Genomic DNA, 25,094 nt, shown 5'->3' on the forward strand with positions numbered 1-25,094 from the left:
TCTTTAAGACGTCAATCAAAAATTCAAAGTTAAATCAAAAAATGTTAAGAGGTTAGGAACATTTCATTTTTATTAAAAGTATAGTTTTCCATTTATAACAGGCGTGTGGGAGGAGGGGGGCATTAGTCATTGGGGTAAATTTCTAACTTTATTTCATGTCATGTCATGTTTGTCTTGTAACCGTTACTGGATGTCTTGAATTTCCCTTGGGATAAACTAAGTAATAAATAAAGTAACTATCTAAATATTTGTGAAAAATCAAACTTGGAATTTTCAAGGTTGTTAAAACATTACCCTTTGCCCATTTCACTGCATCATGGAGCCACTTGACTGCCTCGTCAAGGATACAGATGGTTGCATCCCTGAGCTATTCAGATAACACACAACTTAATAAATTTGCGACTTTACAAACTTGAAAGTTTCAAGTTGTCTTTCTCAAAAGAAAATCTCTTGAAGTGGCCCGATACTCCATCTTTAAACAGCCTGAAGATTTCAAAACATAATTCTCAGTCTCATCTCCATATTAAGGAACAGAGGATGTTAGATTAAGACTGATACCGGATTGGATCAGTATCAGAATTGGCCGATACCAAAGCCCAGGTGTCAGAGTTTGTATCAGGAGTTAAAAAGTCAGATCGATGCATCCCTAACTTGATGTTAACAGAGTCACATCCCTCACATCCAAAGCACCACTCTGAGAGAGCTCCTGCTGAAAATGTAGCCTCATTGTCATGTTGGCCTCACAGTGGTCACACAGTGCTGAGAGTCAGAAAGGGCTTTGTTTTCACCCGTGCACCGAGGAGGAGACTGAGGCAGAGCTGGATGTCTGCGTGCAGCTGTTCACCACCACTGTCTGTTTGTTTTATTGTGCTGCTTCGCTCTCACTGACCGCGGTCCTTCACCTCCTGCAGGCTCCGCCATGTCTGGGTTGGACGGTCTGATCGGTGCTGAGGAGAGAATCATCAACAACAAACCCAAGATCAGCAATAATGTGGTAAGAGCTTTGAAGTGGCTTTGTTTGTGCTTCGTTTGAACGATCTGACCTGCTGGACACTTGAACTGAGAGCAGCTTTGTTAAAGCAATGAAGGTTATATATTTCAATCTGCAACCTCACTTTTCTATTCTGTCGAGGAAAACTTCTTATTTTTTTGTAATATATATGGTTTTTTTTTTTTTTGTAATTTTTAGTTATTATTTTCATTTATTTTTTATATATTTTTTATGTTTTTGTTTTTCCTCTATTGTTTAATATTTTTTATTTTTTGATTTATTATTATTAATTTTATATTGCTTTTTAATGTTTTTTATATATATTTTTTTATTTTTGTTTATCTTCATTTTTTATTATTCTTTTTATTTTTTTTGTTTATTGTTATTTTGATACATCTTTTAAATAACTTTTTTTTTTCATTTTTTTAGCTTTATTTTTTATTGTTTTTATTTTGTTGTTTTATTATTATTATTTTGATAAATCTATTAACATTTTTATATATTTCTTATTTTTGTTTTTCATTTTTTATTTTTATTTTTTTTATTTTTATTATTTTTATCTTTTTTAATCTTTTTTTATATTTTAATATAATTTTATTCAGTTTTTCTTTACTTTTTATTATTGTTTTTATATTTTATTTTATCATTGTTATTTTTATTTATTTTATAATATTTGTATATATTTTTTTATATATTTCTTCATTGTTTGATTTTATCTTCATTTTATTATTTTCAATTTTATTATATTTTATTATTTTTATTTTTATTTTTATTTGTCTTTTTTAATATTTCAATATATTTTTTATTCTGTTTATCTTTACTTTTAATTATTGTTTTTATATTTTAGTTTATCTTTTTTTTTTTTTAACAATATTTTTATATATTTTTTATATATTTCTTTATTTTATTTTCATTTTTTATTTTATTTTTCATTAAGTTTAATATCTCTCTGAAACTGTTGAGTACATAAAGTGCTTTCACATCGCTCTCTTAAGTTCAGCTTTTAATGAGCCAGATTATTCCAGTAACTTTGTTGTCATAGTTACAACTATCTCACACTGGGCTATTTGCGTTTGTCTTTGCGGCCTCTGCCAACCAACCCTTTCATTCAGATCGACTCCTCGCTTTGCTCTGCAGCCATCGCATGCTACTTTTCTTTGCCAAACACACCATTGCTTCTGATGGATTCTCAAACGATGCTCGGCTGATGAATGTGTGCTGTCTTTTGCATGCTAATCCAACACCGACTGCAAAGCTGTGTATTTTTGTGTGCGAATGTGTGTGTGAATATGAATCACTTCCTGACTGCATGCATGTCTCTCTGTCGTCTAAGCTATCTGAGGTTATGGTGACACTTGAATGTTTTTTGGGCTGTTTTTGTGAGCATCAGACTCTGGACTGCTCTGATTTTGTTTCAGCCTTCTTAACACACCCTCGAACAGAGCGACTGCTGCTGTTGATGCTTGCAAACCCCCTCCTCTCTCCTTCCAGTTCGTACGAGACAGCTTCAAGTGTATCATCACTCAAACACAGATAATCTTACAGTTTACTCGGCTGCACATTCACACCCTCTTTCCTTCCTTCCTTCCTTCTCTTCCTATCTATCTTCCACATGCGATCTATCTCACACACGCACACTCTCACACACACAATCTGTGGTTGTGAGTGTAACCTGGGCTCCCCTGTCTGTGTCGACAGGTGATTGATGAGTCTCTGGATGTTAAAGAAGTGGTTTACAGTGCAGAGAGAGTCAGCGTTATGCATGATGATGAGCTGGTGAGTACAGTGGCGCCCTCTTCTGGGCTTTCTGGGGAACTGCAGTTCTCAGTAGTGGGGGAAAGATGACAGAAGGAGGGAGTGTGGGAGTGTGTAAAGATGCCAGCTTTGGAAAAGACCCAAACCCCCTCTCTTTGTTTTTGTTTTAAGTTTCTGTTTGTGTTTTTATTTATGCATGAGTGCATGTTTATTACGTGAATGTAGAGGAATGTACACACTGGAAATCTGGGTTCATTTTATGAATGAAATCCACACAAACTGAAAATGCTCAGTGTCTGTGTGTGGCTGAGCAGTTAACAAATCCTCAGCGATTGTCTACATATGATAAGTTTGTGTCATATGTGTCACATGACATCGTGAACATGAGTACTGAGGTGTGATTGTGTGTACATGTGGGACTGCCACAGAGACACATTTCATGCATGTTTACCCCACATTCATGGATCAACAGGGAGGCTGACGACTTCTTTTATATATTTTTAAAAGATAAAGCAGATACTCCATTTTTAAGCTACTTCTCGGAACGATTGATCTTTAATTTTATATTTCACACTATCTCAGCTTGAAAAACCTCGTTTCAGAGATCATCAATCCTTGTTTTAAAATTATGAATTGGTATTCTAAGGAGAAAATCTTGTGTGTATCTCATTTTGTCTATGTAATGAATATTGATGAAGATTCTTGTCCTCACAGCCTCCTCTGTTGATACTAAAGAGCAGATTTCAGCAAGAATAATATCAACCAGGGCTTCTACAGCTTTTCCAGAAACTTTAAATTAATCCATTACTCATAGTAAAATCAGGAATATGCGTTTAGATATTTTTTAGTTGTATTAAAGTATTTCAACAACGGTGTAAAGTCTCCTCTCTGTGCTTCTCTCCCTGTCAGGAGTCGTACCGCCCCCTCGGAGAGGACTTCAGCTTTGGGAGCAGCGCGCTCATCGGCTTGCTGGTGATCGCGGTGGCCATAGCAACCGTGATCGTTATAAGTCTGGTGCTTTTGAGGAAGAGGCAATACGGCACTATCAGTCACGGCATCGTGGAGGTAAGTCACCTGTTATTTGCTGGTGTCAATAAACTGCGGTCGATCGTGCTCCAGGTGTCAGCTTTAGATTGAATTATCAGCTCTTATGTAAATGAAGCGAGAATCAGTGTGAGGCAAATTAGATTTGCATTTGAATACTTCGCACACAGCACGCCGCACCCTCTGGAGGAGAACTGACCTTGTTGAGCTCAGCTGTTCTCATCCACAGGGGCGTACCTACAATTAGGCAAACACGGGCAATTGGGGGTCCCAGGATTCCCAGGGCCCCCCCAGAACATTTCTTGACAACTGATTTATGAAGTCTCCTTTAATCAAAAGCATTCTTTTATCTAACTTCACATGCTTCAAAATATATGAAAATGCTTAACCTTTCATAACTGTTTTTTATTTTTTTGTCTTATTTTCAACCAAGTTGCAAATACAAAAAACCGTGTTGTACTGAGATAAAACATATAAGACTTTTAGGATTTTAGGGACTTTATCCAGCTCAGGAAACAGGATCATTTTCTTAAATTCAACCTTTTTGAGTTGGTGAAAAACATTAATATTCAAATTTTTTGGAGGGGGGGGGGGGGGGGGGGGGTAAATAATTCACATGACTATGGGATAAATAAAAATATGTTAACTGTAATATAACAATAATGAAAACTATGACAACTGTAAATATCACCTATTTAACTAGATTGATGATATGTACATAGTTTTTCTTTACTGGATTATTCTATTGTAATTTTTTCACTTCATACTTTCTTGTTTGCTACTGTTACTCTGTAATTTTCCCCAATGTGGGACAAATAAAGGAATACCTCTTGTTGTCTCTTATCTCAAACTTGGTTATGTAACTAGTAACTTAAGCTGTTAAATAACTAGCAGATTTCAAACGCAGAAAAAGTGGCTTAAATTCGTGGTCACTTTTTTTCAAAATCGAGCTAAAGTACAGAACCTGAGGAAATGCATTTAGTTGCATTACGTTACCATGTACAAGATTAATAATGGTTTTTTTTATTGTATTTTTATTTGGAAAGGAAAGATTAATACAAAAGAGTCACAGTCCACACAGTCCAATCATAGAAAGTTATTGAATAACCACTCTTTCAGGATATATTTAACTTCAACCAAAAGTTGAGAAGAAAGCAAACTAAAAAAAGAAAAGACAAAACAACAATAGTGCATGCTTTTTAAACTTTGAAAGATAGAAATATTAGTTTACTCTGGATGAAATCTTTAGTAAGGTCGAACAGTTTGCATGGAACTATATACAAAGAACTAGGGTGGTTGCCACTGTTGTTGTCATAGAAAACAAGGAAAAATAATTAACAAGAATCAAGAATTTTTTTAATATCTAATAAAAAATGAAGTCTATTCTCTTAGGGGAAATAAATATAATCTAGTTATTCTAAACTCGTCCATTTGTAGTTTTATTTGGTTGGTCAATTTTTCCAATTTTTAACATCTCAAAGTTATTCCAATCCAGATCTAATAAATATCACAAAATCAGTAAAATAGAAAAAAAAATATTAGTAAAATTAATAAAGAATAAAATATTATTTAAAAAATTAAGACAATGTAGCAATAAAATTTAGAAAAAATAATGATTTTTTTAAAATAAACTAAATGATTAAAAAAACAAAATTGAATAAAAAATAAAGAAAGTAAACTTACCTGAATAATAATCCAGGGAGAGCTGAGATTAACACCGTTATGCCTTGATTCTCAGAATGAGACAATGATCGTTTTACAAACCGCCATCTATTAGAATGATTTGGCATTACAACTACTTCACAACAACACTAACGTTAGACAACGTGACATAGACGTGACAAGAAGAATGAAAGCCCTTATAAAACAATATTTACCTTTTTTTGAACCATATATGGATTATATAAAAGTGTTTTTTCCATCAACTATAAAAATAAGAAGTCAGTCCCTTCCAGATTTTTCTAAATAAACAATTAAAAATCAAATATAACGTTCCTGTTGTGGTATGATTAACAAAATAACTAAAATGTCATGATCTAAAACTGCCCAAAATTTAAAACCAGAGTATTATACTTCAAAACACACCCAACAGAACAGTCATACTACATACTAAATTCACACATAGTATGTAGCAGGCAGTTTGGAAAACAGCCAATGACTGGGCTTGCCTTGGGCCTCCAAACGACTGAATACGCCCCTGCTCATCCCATGTGTCTCTCGTTGACAGGTTGACCCCATGCTGACACCAGAGGAGCGCCACCTCAGCAAGATGCAGAACCACGGCTACGAAAACCCCACCTACAAATACCTGGAGCAGATGCAGATCTAACCAGAGCCTGCAGAGGGCGCTGAGGGGGAACATACTACTGACCAATAACATATGCTATTGTTAAAATCATTTGCATACATCCAAACTCCATTTACTGGTTTGTTCAAAACAATCCTTGAATAATGCTACTACTCTTACTACTGCTACTATTGTACTATAGAGCTCTTTTTGATCATTTTCTTTTGAATAAGGTGATGTATCTGCCATTTTGCATTACGGGAAAATGTGATTCTGCAGATTTCTCTGTAATTATCAATACAGCTCTCTCAGATCAAGATGTATAACATTTCTTCAGACTTTTCTTTATTTTTTTGAAAGTGAGCAGCAAATTAAACAAAAATTTAAATGTTTCTGAGGAGCCATCATCAACCGGGCGTCCTGACACTGAGCTTTAGTTCTCCATCACGCGGGTGTCATTCATGCAGCGTCTTGATGGTTTTCTCCGGAAGATTTGGTGTTTTATTTTTTATTTTCCTCTCAATAGATTGCTTGTATATGAAGGTTCTTTGTACCGATTAAAATGTATAGTGAAACAACAAATGAGAAAAAAATGAAATCATGGACTATTTACTTTCTGTTCTTTGTTATTATAACAGACAAAATATACATATACAGTTTAAATATATATATAAAGTAGATGTTTTTACTCCACCGTTTTCCTAGGGAAGAGGTTATCAGTTGGTTTAGGGTTCTTGGCTTGGTGGTCGTGAGTCGTGTTCGCGGGCACACAGAGAGAAAGAGTCGACAGAGGCGAAGGTGTGCACAGACCCCCAGCTCAAACACGTCACAGAAAACCTCTGAACCCTTACTCTGTGAATGTGACGATAAAACCCCCGTTTACACACACAAACACAAGCAGAGTACATGAAAAGACAAAAACTTAAGGAGATGTTTTGCATAGTTGAATGTAATGTGGAGGCTTTTGTCCACACTGTGTACCAGATTCCTCTGTGGCTTTCTATTAAACGCCGTCACAAACAAGCATCGTGTTGTGGCAGTGGGTGATGGCACGCCACACCGGAGCAGGTGTTTTTTTTTCTGTTTGTGTGTTTTTAACTTGTCAGGAGTAAAGACCAAGTAGAAGGAGCCGACTTTTAAAAGAAAATTGGGGAGGATGTTTGCACACATACTCCCAAAGAAGAGAAAGTAGAGGGTATTAAAGTTTCCTCTGCACCTGAGTACACTAACTTCGAGAGTTTGTGTGTTTGATGCAACCTAAAACTATCTGCAATGTTTTAAACAAAAAAAATGCAATCTGGATTTTGTGTTTTCACACCCAGAGAGGCCTGGGTTGGCCCTGAATAAAAGCCAGTTGAAGTCACCTCAGAGCTGGAGGGCTGTGCAGGCAGAGACACACTGATAAGACAAGGCTTGGAGAGCTGGTTTCTGAGAAGAAAAAAAACAAACGCTTGAGTATTTTTACAGGATGAGAACGACAAACGAGTAAACTGAATCCTAGAATCCTCTTTTCTCTCTCTCTTAGTATTGTCTTTGTATGCCTGTATAGTTGATGTTGCAATCATGGCTTTTTTTCTGGAGGATTACCTGTGGTGTGCATTGTTCTTGATGAAATGATATGATGATATATATTTTTAAGTTTGTTTTCTATTTTTTTTCTCTTCCTGTGACAGTATCTCTGTATGTGACTGTCTCACTATGCACCCAAACGGCTTCAATCTTGTAACTGCCTGCTTGATTGTGGGAGGGGACTGGGAACTAATAGATCATGAATATTAGTGGTTTTAAAACGATTGATTGATTGATTGACACCAATGAAAAACAATTTATTGTTACAGGGGGGAGACACATCAATAAACTCACAACTTCCATATGGATGTGTCTTTTTTTCATGGGTGGAGTGATGGATGCTGGACAGATAGACAATCAGATGGATAGATTTTATAAGAATAAAGATTACCAATCCATAGGGGTGGATTAGAAAAGGTTTACTGAAGGCAATGGAGAATAAATATAGCTCTTGTGTTAAAATTGAAACAAATTCCTCAGCTGTGGTAAAAACTAAGAAACAGCACCTGAATACCAACATTAACTAAAAAATAAAAAATAAAAACACGAACATGCACATAAAAAGCATGGTTAACAAAAGGGTCAAGCAGTCAGTGTAAGACGTGAAAGGCCACAGATATGACCTGATATGAAATTATTGTTCAGCTTTAAGGAACAATAACAAGTAAACTACACAAACTCATCTTTATTAAACATATAGCACCTTTCCTACATCTAAACACGCAGCCGATAGTGCTTAACAAAAGAACAGACATAAAAATTTTGCAAGATGAGTCCTATAAATTAAAAAAAAACAGAAATAAAAACAATTTTGAGATCTAATAAATATCACAAAATAAGTAAAACAGAGAAATTATATAAAACCAGTATAAATAAAACAGTTAAAATACAACTAAAACATAAAAATATTTTTTTAAGTTAATGAAGTAAAAAAATAAAAGGTGAAAAAATAATAAACAATAAATAAATAAAAAGGTTTTTAAACAAAAAAAAAACTGAATAAGAAACAAAGAATTAAAATTTAAAAATAAACTTAATGATTTAAAACACAAAATTTGATAAAATATAAAGAATTAAGTTAATTAAAAAATTAAAACACAAATTGTATTAAAAAAAGAATTAAAGTTAATTTAAAAACAAACTAAATAAATTAAAATAAAATAAAAATAAATAATTAAAGTCAATAAAATAAATAAATTAACACACAAAATTGTTTAAAAATCAAGAAAGTTAATTTTAAAAAATAAACTTAATAAATTACAATTAAATAAAAAATTAAAAGAAAAAAATTAAAAGTTTTACATCATTAAGCTAATTGTTGGAAAAAAAGAAAAAAATATCTAATAAAATAAAAATAACTTTTTTTGAAAAATTAACCAAATTAATCAAAACAAAACAAAACAAAATTTATTTTTATTTAAAAAAAGAAAGAATTAAAATGATAAAAAGAGTTTAATAAATTATAACATATTATTGATGAATTGACAGATTTAACAGGACTTTACAGGCATTAATATAAAGTGGTCAGTTTCACAGAACAAAGCAAGGGGGAAAAAAGTTAAAAAAAAAAAAAAAAAAAAAAAGAAAGAAAAATAATAGGGAAAAAAAGAAAAAATAATAGGGAAAAAAAGTTAAAAAGATAAAAGTTTAAAAAAAACATCAACACTTAAATTTGAATTAATAGGAACAGTCCATGATTTCTGTATACAATATTAAACTCAAAACGAACTTAGTTTAAATAAACCCCAAAGACTAAATAATGAAAAAATCCTAATTTTAAAACTAGGGGCAGAATTTTTTTTTAATCTTGTAAAAAAAAAAAAAAAAAAACATTTTAGTTAGAGAACAAACCATTGTCTCAGTTTGTTTCACTGAGTCATTGAATGTGTTTTATCTCTACATTTCAGTGTTTTTCCATATTGACTATTATAGAGCCTCTTTCTTGGAAATACATGACACACCTGCCCAGCATAAAGTGGTATATTCCATTCAGACAGATACCTTTCGCTTTCGTCTGAATGTTTGTGTTTGGAAATATTAAAATACCCGTATGTACGGGGGGGTTCCCCTGTATGATGAGTGTCTTTTTGACTCTGACAGAAACTCATGGCTCATCCTGGATGTCAAAGATGGAGGTGAATCAGTGTGAGTCACCGTCACTGCAGCTCTGCACAGACATGCAGCGCGGATAAGATCACATGACTGATACTAAAAATAGGATACGAGACTTTCATACCAACAACATGTCGATTTAAATCCATTTTTTGTTCATTTTGTATTTTTTATAATTGCTTGAAAAATACTGTATTGTTTAATCATACTACGTGACAACATAATGTAAAAAATACGGACTACTTTTGGCGGGAAAGCTGAACATATTTTAAATATATTTTTACTTTTTAAAAGATGTATTAAAAAAAAAAAGTTATTCTAAAGTTGAGGTTTCAGGGGGAAGAAAATACAAAAAATTTAATATACAAATCCTTACCTGTGCAGGTAAACAGGAAGTGGCTGTAGGTGTGTTCTGGGGGTGGAGACACACCTGCAGAAACCCGAGGCTCCCGGAAAAAAAAAGTTTTTTCCTCCCCTCCTCTGTTTCCCTCCGTCAGGACTTAAACGAACAGGTGGGCGACATATTCCTCACAGGTAGAGTTACGTGAACACCTCAAGCGGAGAGGATTCATATTTTAAGAGACTTCAGACAACGTTTAGCTTTGTTTTTGTCTGTTACCTGTGTTTCTGTGCGGTGGTTAATGAGCAGAGGGATTGTCTCCAGACGACCAGGCCTCCAGTCTCACCTCGACAAACAGAGAGAGAGCCTGTGTGTGGTTTACAGACGACTGGGAGTTAAATAAATAACCAAAGAAGAAGAAGAAGAGTCTTTTGGAGGGGGAAGGAGTTTTTCAGGTGTTTGGGTCTTTTTTATTCTGGGAGTTTCATCCAGATTAATCCCTGATGGACTACATGGACAGTGGACTCAGATACACCCCAAAGTCGGTAAGAATTTTCTTTAACTGACTCTTCTTGTTTTATCTTTTACTCTTTTTGTCCCTTGAGTTTCTGTGAAAGAGTTTCACCTGAATGATTAGCCCTCCTTTACATATTTGGGGCAGTCAGTGACCGAGACTGCTACAGGGACTACTTCAGAGGGATCAGATAAGTGTCACAGATAATTAAACCCGCATACCCACAGCAAACCTGTCAGGCACCAAACAGAGAGATGTGTTGTGTTTTCATCCCACACATAGACCCACATATGGGACTAGGAAAAGGGGGTCAGTGATGTCTTCTGTCCAGCTGCTCTTCACAAAACTTTCCACAAACTTCCTCTAGATTACATTTTTAAGGTGGATCTGTGGGATTCTTGCTTCAAAACCATGTGGAAACCTCGCTAAGCTCCACCGATGGAAATCCAGGGGCTGACACCTGAATTCCTCCTGGTTCCTCCACCCTGTTGTGACATGTTCACCCACTCTCTGTCCTCTTATTTCCAAATCCTAAAACCATTATAATGACTCCAAAACATCTTGATACATGGTTCACACAATTTCCCTTCAGTCTCAAATGATTCGTCGTCTGTCTTTCCTGCACAGCTGAGCAGATCTAAGTTACGTCCCTGTTCGAGCTGAGCATGTTTGACGAATTACAGTGAGGCCTGCTGATGCATAATGTGCTTTTAAAACAATTTGAGTTCATGATGTGCAGTTTCACAAATTTAAAGTGAAAGCATGATGCATCCAGTGTTTGTAAAAGACAAAATCAAGTAAAACTGCAGCGAGGCCTTTAAATGAGAGGCTAACATGACGCCTTGATTGTTGCGTAGCTCTGCGAGTTACCTCTGTGATATCATGTGTAACAGGTTTTTACAAGAAATACAAAACCCTTTGCCCTCATTCTTAAAAAAGTTGGAGTTCAGGGCATCTCTTTAAAAATTCTTGTAACTATTAGACTCTAAGATGCAGATTTACAAACATCAATACGAAATAAAAGCATCATTTGTTTGTGGTTAGAGAAGTTTCAGCCCTCAGTGACCTTAAATGTTACGCTACAGCACAGGGAGCATTCAAAGAAACTTGTTGTCTTCCTCTTCAGATCTGTGTGTGCTTGGCTCCCAGCAGGTTGGACAGGATTTTGCATGGTGAAACCTTTGTACTCCCTCCCCCTCCGTCTGCCTCTGAAATGCAGCCACCGAGCCGTGACTCATGCGTGAAGTCCCCCTCTCTCATTCACAGAGCCGCACACTGAAACTGCACTTTCTGTCCTTTAGATCCTGATCGTTTTTTGTTGTTTTAGCTTGGAAAACTTTTTTTTAAAGAAGATTATATTGTGTTTATTTTCCAGCCTGGTTCTGTTAGTCACCACAGGCTTGGACATTCCTATAAGATACAAGTAGCTACTTGTTGTCTGTTGCTGTCACCTATACTGACTTGATTATCTGCTCAGATATCAATTAACTGTTTTCTTTTTTTCTTTCTTAAAGATCCTCTTTCTTGTGAAACAGACTGATATTGATACAGATGTTTTTTGTCAAATTTAACCATTTAACCATCAGGGAAAAAAATTAGTCATCTAACTCCAGTTATTCTCAAAGTTTAGCTCTGACCTCTGCCCTCAGGTCAGTGACAGGCGAGGCAGCAGAAACAACCTTTGCTGAGAGACAATATTATCTCATCTCAAGTTGGATACTTAAACAGTGTTATCCATGTTTTATTTTTTCTTTCTTCATTTTTTTACAATATACTTGCACTAGATATAAAAAAAAGAAAAGTAGAACAGAGCATTGGATGTTTTCCTTTACAAATGCAACTATTTATTTGTCTTTGTACTGGCAATGCATAGTTGGTGCATATATGCATATGAATACATGGAAATAATTTTTTACAATTATTTACCAGCTGAATGTAAATGCATATATGTATATTATATTACTATATTATTATTTTCTAATTGCTGAGACTGCTAGGGATTAATTTTAGAAGAAAAACTAATAATAAAAAAGAGCGTTGAAAATTAAGTATGCAAATCAAACATTTAAAGGATTACTAAGTAATTTTAAAGGAGTTTTAAAGTTGGACATTTTGAGGAAATATACGTTTCTCCCTTCTCCTAGATTCCTCCAAATTAAGTTTCGTAGAGCTTTTTGAAATGGGTACGGTATCTGGTTTAAGCCATTTCTTCGTAATTACTTCTCAAGCCGTTACTCTCAATTTGCAGATTTATTTCTAAAGTTTGTGATAAACAAGTTGTTTTTTTTTAACTTAATCTTTATTTTTTATAACAATTACACAACCGACAACTTTAGACGGACAGGGTCATCATGAGTTGGTTAAACGAGCTTTTTGACATGGTATATCATTTTATAAAAGAAGGAAGCAAGAGCAGTCAGAAAACAACAAAAATTATACATATATATGCATAGACATACCCATACCCATGCATCTGCACATGTATACATACACAAACATAGAAATAATAATAATGATAATAATAATTTTATCTATATAGCACCTTTAAAAACAACAGTTTAGCTTTGATAATGCACAGGACACAACAAAGCACAGGGAAACAAATCAAAAACAGGACACAAAAACACTACCCTAGCTAAAGCACAAGTCATAGGAACCCAGACAATACAAGAACCATGAAACATAAAGACCATGAGGACTCAAATAAAGGATAAAAACATACACTTGTTAAGAAAAAAAAGAAGTAAATAAAGTGCAGTTAAAAACAAAAGGCAGAACAGCAAATATTAAAAGATAAAATTATAATGATGATGAAATAATAAATATTAATTTTCAAAGCAAAGAATGACACACATGAACAAAGGATGAAACAATTAGAGCCTAAAATGGTCCAAGAGAAGGGATTAAAAGTGAAACAAAGGTGAGTTACAGATTAGATATAATCTGAATTAAGTCACCACATTAATATGTTGACATACCATAGAAGAAGTAAATAAAAGGATGGATGGGTAGTGGGAAATAAGAGATAAGGGAAATACATCCGGCTCGACACGAGGTCGCCATAAAAACTGCTCCCCCTGGTGGCTGGCTGAGGTATAGGTCAAACGCTCTGTCTCCCCCTGTTTGTTTACTCGGGCTGCTGTGGTCAAACTCCAAAAAAAATAAATACAACTTGCACAAAGTTTCTCACATCCATGTGCTGTGCTGATGTGGAGAAATTATTGAAAACGGGGTTTTTAAATCACATTTAATGGAGATTGTCAGCTTTCGTTCTTGCCATTTTGCAGGAATAGTAAGATACCTCTGGCTGCACAATGGTGGCGCCTCTGACGTAGATATTCTGCCTTTAAGACCGTACAATAGAAGACGTAGCCGCGCTGTCCATTCTATAGACATTCTATGGTTCCTCCTAGTTGAAAGAAGTTTTTTGCAAACAGGATCTTGAATTCTAGCTGAATCATACCCTGAATTGTGTTTACTTCTTGAGAGTCTCAAACACGTAATAGAGATAAAACATGATAGAATATCAGCAAAGACTCTCCAGCTAGATATACAGGATGTCTAGCCGGAGTTCCTTGTGAGACTTAATGCCCTGAATTAGTCCTTATAAAAACTTCTTCTTGACTCACTTGGAGAGGATGTTTTATTTAAAAACTCTTGACAAGATATTAACAGGATAGAGTCTCAGAAAAAAGAAGGGGTCGCCAAAACCAGCACTAACCAGGTTTCTCAGAGGAGTTTCAAGAACAAACAGAGTCAGAAAAAAAACACCCTTGAGGAGAAAGGCCTTTCAGCTTTATGTCAACATGTTTTGAAAAGGTCTGAATAGTTGTGAGCCGTTTGGTCCTAACTTTTTCTGATTCATTCATAAAGTAATGATACTATTCATCTGTGTGTCTCTCCTCTAGGACAAAGACTGGGACACGTCTGTGCAGTTCCTGCCGGCTGCAGATAACAAAAAGCTCGAGAAGAAGAAAGGTCCGGGGAGGACTGGGGCTGTGATCGGCGTGGTGATCTTTGCTGCTGTTATTGCTCTGATGACCGGACTGCTGGTCTGGCATTTCCACTGTAAGATCCATCACTGATCTCTGCAGTTTAAATTAAGTAAACTTGAAGGATTAAGAGCTTAACTCTTGCGTTTGCTCCTGCAGTCCGTAAAGATGTGCGGCAGAAGAGGGTGTACAGCGGCTCCATGCGGATCACCAACCAAGTGTTTGAAAACGCCTACGAGAACCCAAACAGCACCGAGTTCAAGGCGCTGGCGAAGCAGGTGACGACACAGGTAAGAAAATGACACTGTTTTTAAACTCTTCATTTAAAAAAAGCCTGTTTTGATTTTACTTCTTTCTATTTCAGCTTAAAACCATCTACTCCAAAAGTCCACCGCTGGCGAAATACTACGTCGGCTCGACTGTCCAGGCTTTCAGGTGTGAAATGTTTGTTTGTGGTTTAACTAAGATTTGGAGGAAAACTGTGCCAACTTTTCTTCACTCCACCTCTTTTCTTCTTGTGCTCTCAGTGAAGGCAGTGTCATTGCCTACTACCTGTCCGAGTTCAGCGTCCCTAAAGGTCAGGAAGCGGCGGTGGATAAAGCCATGTCTTCGATGAGCACGCTGGTGGACAAAGAGCAGCGTAGCCTCTACAGAGCTGGAAACTCTCTGGTCTTTGAAGATGTGGTGACCTCAGGTAGGTTTAAAGCCTCTTATTAACTTTTGTTTCAGCTTTAATACTCTGACTTTAGACAATTTGAATTTTATTTTATTCTCCTGATGTCATTTAAGTTTGTGTTTTATACTTTTCCTCTCACAGCACTTGATGCGCGCTTGTTTTCGACGTCATTCAGCAGTGAGTACTTCCTATTTTATCCATCGTTTGATTTATTTTTTACCACTAAGAGAAAGAGTCATGTCTAAAATTTAGTAAGCAAGGCTTAAAGGATGTCACCCAGAAGGTGAGACTGTAATCATTTATCCCCATTAAAAACAAGGGATGTCCTAATACTTCCAATTTACAACATGGTTTGATTTACAGCAGCCATAAAGCGTGACAGTGGTGTAAAGTATGATGCAGCAAAAGAGGCTTCAGGGGAAAGTTAGGGCAGATTTTAGGAATAGAAGGGTAAAGAGAAAGGATTTGAGATGTAAGGAAGGCGTTTTTCAGCTTTCTGAGGGTGACACAACTGATAGGTAGACTATAGTGATGGTGATATGACGTAACACACTCTTGTACAGTAGGTGGCAGTATATACCTGAAAGTTGCTGGCCTTTAGCTCGGGCTGTATCACTCTATAACACAGGGGCTAAACTGTTTGTGCTAATGTCCATTCCAACCCACAGTCAGCAGTTATTCTGCAGTGGTCTGTTCAAACTTTAGAGTCTATCAATAAAATAAAGAGTGAGGTTACGTTAGCTCTGATTGGTAGATGACTGGCAGGACATAACCAGGATTCGCTAACGTTACACATTACAGACATGTCTTAGAGCACCGGACTGCCAGCTGCGCTAAATATAAACGGCTACTAAACTACGTACAAACTGACAGTGTTTACTTGCTGTCACGTTAGCCTACAGATACGTCAGAGCAACAGGCTAACATAGCCAGCTGCTACAACTTTTTCTTGATGTCTCGTTTCAAACTGTAGCGCTACCTAACTTTACTGATAAATACCTTACCTCAGCACGTTGTATCCAGTAAAAAGTTGTCTTGAACCAAGAAAATTTGTATTGATCCGATCTCCATTTAATTCCAAAACAAACACACACCTAGCTAATAGTAATTTACAACAGTGTGCTGAGACTCCAGGCCACTAGGGGGCAAGTGTGCACAACTAAAACAGATCCTCCTCACAGCATCTTTAAATGGAAGAAGAAAGAAGAGTGACAATGCTGAATGCACATCAGGTGCCGATACCGATCAGCGCATCAGGATATCACTACTAATAATCCAATCCTAAGAAAGAAAAAAGTACAAAAAGGGCCTAAAACACTTTTTTTATCTGATTGTAAGAAAATAAATCGACCTATGTGATCATACTGCTGTGTTTCCTTAGTGAATTAGCCCCGATCCATACCATCATTATCCTGGTTTGGTCACTCTGGGGGGTTTTCATCAAAGTAGATCATATAATCCTCCCTTTGAATCCTTTTTTAAATTAAATTCAATCCTGATTATGTTCATATTTTTACAATAGTGCATAAAATATGTAGTTGTAATTAGCTTTTGTCCTATAAGTGTTTTGTGATCCTCCCTTTCTGGAATCACTCACCCAGACAACATCCCGAAACATGCAGTCTCATCATATTTTGGCTCATTATTTTTTAGGTCTTTGGCCCTGACGAGCTCAGCGGAGTACTTCAATAAATAAACTGTATAAAGCTTTAACTGTTTGACATGCATTCTTCATATTCATAAAAGATACAGGGATTGAGTCTTATATATCACTCCCAGGTGCATGGTTTTGTGTATTGGTGCCTTTTCATGTTAATGAAGTGATGTCAGGATAATTTTACCCACAGATATGAGTGAATTAGCGTCACACTGAGCTCTACTAAAGGCTCTTTTTTGTTGTTTGTTTGTTTTCAGATTTCTTTAACTTTGCCGAACACACAAGAACCAATCAAATCGACCAGATCCAGTCCCCTGGCTTCCCTAACCGCCCTTATCCCAGCAACACCTTCATGCAGTGGCGCCTGAGAGGAGACCCCAACCACGTCATCAAGCTGGACTTTGACACCATGAACCTGGAGGAAAACTGCAAGAATGACTTTGTGAAAATCTACGACTCCCTGGTGGCGATTGAGAGTCGAGTGATGGAGGAGTGAGTTTTCCCCTTTGAGACACACAGAGAGGTTGTAATCTAGTGTGTAAGGCCCTCTGCTGGTCAAACGAAGGGGGTTGACCCATGAGGTTCTTCCAGAAAAAAAACATGCTGGTTGAAAGAAAACTGATTCACCAGGGAAGAAATTTTCATATCCTCACTCTATTAAAATAATGGCCTAAGTCGTTTTTTCAAGTTTTGGGGAAAACACAAAACTCTTTACCAAACACAGAGCATTTCATATTAATTAATAATTTAAATCAAAAACATTAAAGAATGAAGTGACTTAGGCCAATTTTTCTAACATTGTAGTCTGACTTAGGCAACTTTAAACCTGGCTTAAACTGCCCTTTCATTCTATAGAGCAAACTCAAAACTAAAATCACCCTGAGTTAAATTGAACAAATGTCAGGTTAATCCAATTGGTCAGGAGGCAGTCCCTTTCCTCACTTCTCCAGGTCTTCTTTACTGTTTTTCACTGAACTTAACCCATTCCCAGCATCCAGTTTTGACAACTTTTAGAAACCCGAACATTAACTGTCCTTTAATTCCATAAAGCAAACTTAAAATGTAAATAACTCCAACCTAAACTAAACAAATGTCAGGTCAGTCAAAAGCTGAGTAGACTTACTCATACATCTCCTACCAAAAAGCAAAAAAAATGATTTTAAAACTTTGAAGGGTATTATTGCCTTGAGCTCATTTATATTTGGCTACAGAAATAAGTGGGCTAGCCAGAGATAGGTAGCTAGCTAAAAGTAGCTAAATTAGTAGTTAAACCTTACTGCACAACATTATACTCTAGCCTTAATGATAGTGAACCTAATCACTGACCAGTAGAAGCCGATTCAAGAATCATGTTTACAGCTTCTTCTGTGCTTAAGTTTCGGTTTCTTCTTGAAGCAGCCGCCATCATGAAAGCTTGTTAAATTGCCCATGTCACACATTTTATCCTAAATAATCCAAAATTTAGACTTAGGCTGGAAATAAAATGGCCTCAGTCAACCTCATGACATAGGCCATCGTCCTATAGGGCATAAAAAGCTTTTAGTTAAAAATCAAAGCGATTTTACAAGAGATGGCCAGCATCATCAAGAGATGATTTAAGCCAAAAACTCATTTTTGTCAATAAACGACTTTGGCCATTATTTTGATAGGGTGTGATAGTAAAATCCTCAGAGGCATTCTTACACAGCAGATATCAAATGTTCCAGGGTTAGTTATCATAAATGTGATAACTAGTTTTCAATCTTTGATGAATCTCACTCTGTCAAAAAAATCATCCCTTTCAGCGTCATTACGATGTCTTGTCACTAAACAAAAAGTAAAATTAAACATTGTTTAGGACATAGATGTATCTTCCTGAATCAAGAATGAAGACATGTTTTTCAAGAGTCAACTTTGTAGCATCCTAAATGTGTTTCCTGTTGGAGTAAATCAAAGAAAATGTAAATACTGGGGCTGTCACTTTTACGCAGTTTGATTAATTCATTACACTGCAAATTAACACGAGTAACTTATTGGCTGCCAGCCAGTTACAGAGCATCTTGAACAATCTTTCAAGACCCAAATAATATTGTTTTCTATGACTACGTAAACACCAAAACTACCTAAGAAGAGCTGACTCTCTCCTTTTATGTCTCTCCTTCTGTTTTTGATCCAAAAAACAGACAAAACATACTTTTTTGATTGGGCGCTCCGTAGTCTATTTCACGATGGCGCCGCTCTTTCTCGCTGAACTACTCCGACACATCCTCAGTTGGAGCATGAGCTGCCTGAACTTTTCTGACTCACAGCGTCTCTCTATGCCTCTGTCATCTCACATCTTCTCCTCATATCCATGCTGAGCTCTCATCCAAAGAGCACACCGCTCTCACCCACAGTAGTTTACGAGCAGGATTTTAATTGACAAGCTCTGATTAAATGTGATTCATTCGATTAATTAATTACACATCTTGTAATTAATTAGATTATTTTTTGTATATCGTGTTTTTCTCGAACAGAATGTGTGGCTACTACTCGCCCAGTGAGCCGCTCACCTTCCTGTCCTCTGATAACGTCATGCTGGTGACTATGGTCACAAACGAGAAGGAGAACTACCCGGGCTTTAGAGCAAGAGTCTCACAAGTGCGTAGAGGAAGTCAAGGTAAGCGCTCATGGAGAGTCTTTGTCGGGAGCTGCTTTGTTAATTTTTAAAATCTAATGTTAAGGTGTTTTATTTTGAAGGTATAGCATGTGGAGGTCAGCTGACAGGAGACAGTGGAACCTTCACATCCCCGAACTTTCCCAACTACTATCCTCCTCGAACTCTGTGTCAGTGGTCCATCCAGGTGAGAAGACGATTCACCCCTGTATTTTGTTTCCTGCAGGCTCTGTTGAGTTTTTCATTTAATTTTCTCATCCCTGTTCACTGTTAAGGTCTCTGCTGGGAAGGCGGTGAAGGTGACTTTCAAAAAGTTCCTCTTGTCCGAGCCGGGGCAGGAAAACCAAAAAAACTGTCGCAAAGACTTTGTGGAGATCAATGGAAAGAAGTGAGTTCATTCATATGTGTGTTCAAACTACAGGGAAGTTATTAAACAGCTCAGACTCATAACTGCGTGTTCGTCTCCTCTGCAGACTCTGTGGAGAACATCCTGAAGGAACATTAACTGAAACCAGCAGCTCCAACAAAATGGAAGTGAGATTTTACTCTGACTCCTCGTACGTGGACCGAGGTTTTGAAGCCGAGTATGAAGCCATTGACGTCAAAGATCGTATGTGCCTCTGCTTTATCTCAACTATGATTGATTTAACCTGAACAAATGTATCTGATACGAGTTTTGTCATCCACAGCTTGTCCAAAGAAGTTCCAGTGTAAAAACCAGCGCTGCATAAAGGAGTCGCTCAGGTGTGATGGATGGAACGACTGTGGAGACATGAGCGATGAATTCAACTGCAGTAAGTTGTTCTTTCTTGATGTGGCTTATTTTAGACTCCTATACCTTTAGCACAAAGTTAGTTTAATGTTTTTTTTCCCTTTCAGAGTGCAGTGCAAAAGATATCACCTGTAAAAATGGATTGTGTAAGCCCATGTTCTGGAAATGTGATGGCGTAGACGACTGTGGAGACCGCACAGATGAACAGGACTGTGGTAAGACTCATTCACGTAAACGGAAGATGCACTGAGTTTTACATAAGACGGATAAGGAAACATCTGAGTTTTTTATTTTTTTTCCCTCTGTTATCTTCAGGATGTAAAACTGGAGAGATAAAGTGCAAGAATGACAAATGTGTCTCTGAGAAGAAACGCTGTGACGGCAGGGACGACTGTGGGGATGGGTCGGATGAGCTGGACTGTGGAAGAGGTGAGACTCAAGATTTGACTCACTGAATGAAAATTTACTACACTTAAGCAGTTTTAACCAACTCCTGCATGCTTTCATAAAGAAGTTTTGGTATTTATCCTTTTGGTTAGACTCACTGTAGCAACTTTCAAGAAACAAAAAAACTTTGACTTTTAGAGAGTAGTCTCCATGTTTGAAACGACACTGCAAGTGCTGCTGTAAAGGTAAATATCTGTAAAGGATCAACCAATCACTGAACTCGCTCCGGCTTATGTCCTTTGGTTGACAGACTAAGACATTGTGCTGAAAAACAACAGTATAAAAAAAAGGCCATTGTGGAAAAGGTCATTATGAAATAACAATTGACTTTGTGAAAAAAATGTTGTGTTTTTTTTTGTTTTTTTAATTATTATTATTATTTTTAATTATTATTATTATTATTTTAATTTTATAAAGCTTGAAAATAAATTAAAAGTCATTATTTTAAAAGGTATAAAATTGTCAAACTAATAATTATGAAATAATTAATCATTAAAATTCAATATTAAAATATAAAAAAACATTTTTCATAATAATTGTGTCATATTTTACAATTTAATGGCCATATTAAATATTTTTCTGTTATTTATCAAAATGGTATTTATTGCAAAATGTTGTTTTTATTTATTTGATTATAAATCTTTTGGGAGGGGGCGGAGCTATGAGGTGATTTCCTTTTTTGAGGATGAGAAAGAGGGTGTGAGCTTGGTTGCTGTATTTTCTGTTGACTGTTTCCTTTAAATCATTTCAAAATCCTTTTTTCCCCACATTAAAATCAGTTTGTTAAGATTTGATTATTTTTAGTATTAAAAAATGAAAAAGCTGAAAACAGGAGAGCATGACATGTTTGAGACCTAATGGCTGACCCCCTCTTAAACCAATCGATGTTAAAGGATCAAGCAGAAGTCCCACCCTCTAGCTTTGATTGACAGACCGAGTCATTCTGATGAAAACGACATTATGAAATAAAAAAGCCATTGTGGAAAAGAACATTATGATATAAAAATTAACTTTTATGAAAGCTTGGAAAATGGATAAAAGTCATTATTTTAGAAAGTGTGAAATATTTAATTATAATAATTCAATATATTGCATAATAACTAGAGATGGGTAAGTACCGATGCCAGGTATCAGTACCAGCCGGACACCAGCTTTTTTTCAAGGTATCAGTACTTGTAAAGGCTGCAGATACCAGCAGCAGATACTTCAGGCAAGAAAATTTAGGTCGAGCAAGTCGTCCTCGCCACTAGTTGCTACTAATTGCTGCGATTTAACAACACAGCAAATGTGCGTCAGGTCCTGTTCCGACAACATGAATAAACCAGGGAGAGTTAACAGTTAGGCTGTTTTATTTTGCACTTCAGTTCATTTAAAAAAATACTCAAACTCTCACAGTTGTTAGTTTTAATTTTGCACTTTTAATATATATTTTTAATATATATAATATATATCCAAAAAAATTATAAATTTAGAGAGAATTGTGTGATTTATTTGGACTTAATGTCTGGGTGACTATGCTGTCTTTGATCAAAATGACCTGTCACTGTGAATTGAAATTTTATGCATCAAAAGTACTAGTGATATCGGTGAGTACTTAAGAGGGAGTACTCGTACTGGTATCAGTCTGAAAAGTGGTATCATATTTGTCTGTTACTTATCAAAATGGTATTTATTTTTTATTTATTCAATTATGAACCTTTTGGGCTCACAAACCAGCAAATTATCACAAAACAACCCCACGCTTCAAAAACTCTAAAATACAAAAACAAAGGATACATTTATTCACGGCTCCTACACTCACTATGATCTTTAAGCTAACGTCTTGCAAAAATCAAGCTAGGAAAATTTAGATTATGAGCGTCTAGGTGATTTCTCAGGGTGTGTAAGGACAAAAATCAGCTAAAATTAGGGTGTGTAATGTCCTTTTTCTCCAGATTGAACAATAAAACTGCAACTAAATTCTATATCTTTTGTATTTCTGCAGTTGTAAGTTGATCTAAACCTAATTTTCCCCCTATCCTCTCTCTTCAGGCTCTGATACCAGCTGCACTGAACTCACATATAAATGTAAAAACAACAAATGCATCAGCAAAGTGAACCCAGAATGTGACGGGACCCCGGACTGTGAGGATGGATCTGATGAGGAGAACTGTGGTATGTCGCTAATAAAACCTCTGCTGTTTATCATGCATTAAACACCAGTTATTATCTCCATCTGTGTCTCAGCCTTGCATAACAAACCAGATGTTAGCTTCCACCTACTCATGCATCACAACAAGCTGTAACAGGCAAACCTAAGGATCGACTGATTGTTTACTCTGCAGACTGCGGGAAACGCCCGTTTAAGACGTCTCGTATCGTGGGCGGTCAGGATGCAGAGGAAGGGGAGTTTCCCTGGCAGGTCAGCCTCCATGTTAAAGGTTACGGACACGTGTGTGGAGCGTCCATCATCAGTCAGCGCTGGCTGGTCACTGCGGCCCATTGTGTGCAAGATGACGGCAAGACGAGGTAAGAATACAGAGTCGTAATTTAGAAAACCCACTTGGACAAAATCATACCTTTATTCGTCTTATTGTGATGTTTTGGGATGGTTATCCAAGCTGTGAAATAAACTCAGAAATGTGTCAAACCAGATTCTCCCAGCCCGGCACATGGGAAGCTTACCTCGGTCTCCACACCCAGCGAAAGATCGGCAGCTCTGTGGTGAAGAGGAATCTGAAGCAGGTCATCTCCCACCCAAACTACAACGCCTACACCTTCGACAACGACATCGCCCTGATGGAGCTGGACAGCCCCGTCACCTACAGCGACTTCATCAGACCCATCTGCCTGCCGTCCTCCCAGCACGACTTTCCGACTGGTGACACCGTGTGGATCACAGGGTGGGGCGCCACGAGAGAAGGAGGTGAGTCCAGGAGCATCCCCTGACCTGACGGTGTGACGTGTAGACTTGAGTAAAACCTAACCCTGGTCTTTCTCTTTGTTTGTGTTTCCTGTCAAGGATTTGCGGCATCTGTTCTCCAAAAGGCCCAGGTTCGAATCATCAACCGCTCGGTGTGTAACAACCTGATGGGCGGGCAGATCACGTCTCGGATGTTGTGTGCTGGAGTGCTGAGCGGAGGAGTCGATGCTTGTCAGGTGATTTAAGACCCCATTTTTAAAGACTGAATGGAGAAGAAAAGGAAATTTGTTCGAGATGAAGTCGCTTTAAATACTAACAAGTGCCTGTGTGTTTTCATTTCCATCAGGGAGACTCTGGGGGCCCTCTGTCCAGTCCATCTGGCTCTCGGTTTTTCCTGGCAGGAGTGGTGAGCTGGGGAGACGGCTGTGCTCGCAGGAACAAACCCGGCATCTATACAACAGTCACAAAATACCGTGGCTGGATCAAGCAGAAGACAGGAGTTTAGTCCAATGAAAACTGGACAGTGAGATCCAGAGTATGGACATAAACTTGGACTGATGCCTTCCAAAGGACTGACACCACTCTGACACTGTGGCTGTGACTCCATTACTATGAATTCACTTTTCTTCTGAAGAGCAGTTTCTGTCCTCACAAGTTTTAATAGGATGTTAATGATGAAATGATTTTAAAATGTAAATACATTATTTTATTTTTGTTGGTGTTTGTCTGAAGTGTGTTTTGATGGAGAACAATGTTATCAGCTGCACCAGGAATGGATTTGAAGCAGCACTGTTACACATGAAACTACATCCCCTTCCTGTGTTTTATCAGTAGCTACCGTAAGAATACCCCAACATGTTTTCTTGTCTTGTTATGATTTTATTAACAAATGACGGCAAGCTCAGTCCATCCTACCTCCTATGGCTTGGTATTTTATGCATTTTACTGAGTTTTACTCCAGCAGAGATCCCTAAAAGTTACTGATGTGATTGGTCACCTTGTAGATAAATGGCATTTCATTTAGCCAGATGTGAACTTCTTTCCAGGATAAAACACAGAGTAGTTTTTATTCTTCATGTTTAATGTGATCCCTCAGCTTTTCACAGCCATGTTAGTACAGTCTGTCATTTTAAACTGTAAATGTGTATTTTATAGCAGATGTTTTTAAATAAAAATTTTCTAATATAACAAACTTTTTGCATTGATGTGTTCATGAGCAGACATATATTTTGTGATACTTGATGATCCTTTATGTTCTCACATTTAGAATTATTTACAAATAACTTTACATCTGAACAACTTTCAGGACAACAAACTATTTTCATTGTCTTCATACATCCTTTGCCTTTTACCCCAGTACTACTTTTAAATAGATTAGGTATTTTAACTTCTACTTATATT

At 36.7% G+C, this 25,094-nt stretch overlaps 2 protein-coding genes across 6 annotated transcripts in view; both read left to right on the top strand.

The window, feature by feature from the left end:
• aplp2 (amyloid beta (A4) precursor-like protein 2) overlaps positions 1-7,952 on the top strand; it is a 91,237-nt gene extending 83,285 nt beyond the window's left edge. For 3 of the 5 annotated variants that reach the window (XM_074678980.1, XM_074678979.1, XM_074678985.1), the window contains 4 exons: positions 912-994; positions 2,690-2,767; positions 3,656-3,811; positions 6,018-7,952. In XM_074678980.1, the coding sequence (XP_074535081.1) occupies positions 912-994; positions 2,690-2,767; positions 3,656-3,811; positions 6,018-6,119 (419 nt within the window). In that variant the 3' untranslated portion in view covers positions 6,120-7,952. The remainder of the gene's footprint in view (positions 1-911; positions 995-2,689; positions 2,768-3,655; positions 3,812-6,017) is intronic. The other 2 variants (XM_074678981.1, XM_074678982.1) reach the window with 1 other exon arrangement.
• A 2,219-nt stretch (positions 7,953-10,171) lies between these two features.
• st14a (ST14 transmembrane serine protease matriptase a) lies at positions 10,172-24,831 on the top strand. The gene is made up of 19 exons (XM_074680418.1): positions 10,172-10,643; positions 14,521-14,680; positions 14,764-14,894; positions 14,969-15,039; positions 15,132-15,298; positions 15,422-15,457; positions 17,195-17,429; positions 19,433-19,575; positions 19,656-19,759; positions 19,848-19,960; positions 20,046-20,182; positions 20,262-20,366; positions 20,452-20,559; positions 20,660-20,773; positions 22,823-22,945; positions 23,116-23,299; positions 23,425-23,696; positions 23,793-23,929; positions 24,040-24,831. The coding sequence occupies exons 1-19, from the start codon at positions 10,602-10,604 to the stop codon at positions 24,196-24,198; spliced, it is 2,541 nt and encodes an 846-aa protein (XP_074536519.1). The 5' UTR covers positions 10,172-10,601; the 3' UTR covers positions 24,199-24,831.
• Positions 24,832-25,094: the final 263 nt, after the last annotated feature.

This window comes from Halichoeres trimaculatus, unplaced genomic scaffold, assembly GCF_033239565.1.
Source record: "Halichoeres trimaculatus isolate MK-OKI-2021-1 unplaced genomic scaffold, fHalTri1.1 fHalTri1_scaffold_9, whole genome shotgun sequence".
NCBI classification, from domain to species: Eukaryota; Metazoa; Chordata; class Actinopteri; order Labriformes; family Labridae; genus Halichoeres; species Halichoeres trimaculatus.

Coding starts and splice junctions, on each gene's coding strand:
- st14a (XM_074680418.1), top strand. CDS start 10,602: ATGGACTACATGGACAGTGGACTCAGATACACCCCAAAGTCG. Junction 10,644..14,520: donor TCAGATACACCCCAAAGTCG/GTAAGAATTTTC, acceptor TCTCTCCTCTAG/GACAAAGACTGGGACACGTC. Junction 15,458..17,194: donor GTTTTCGACGTCATTCAGCA/GTGAGTACTTCC, acceptor GTTTGTTTTCAG/ATTTCTTTAACTTTGCCGAA.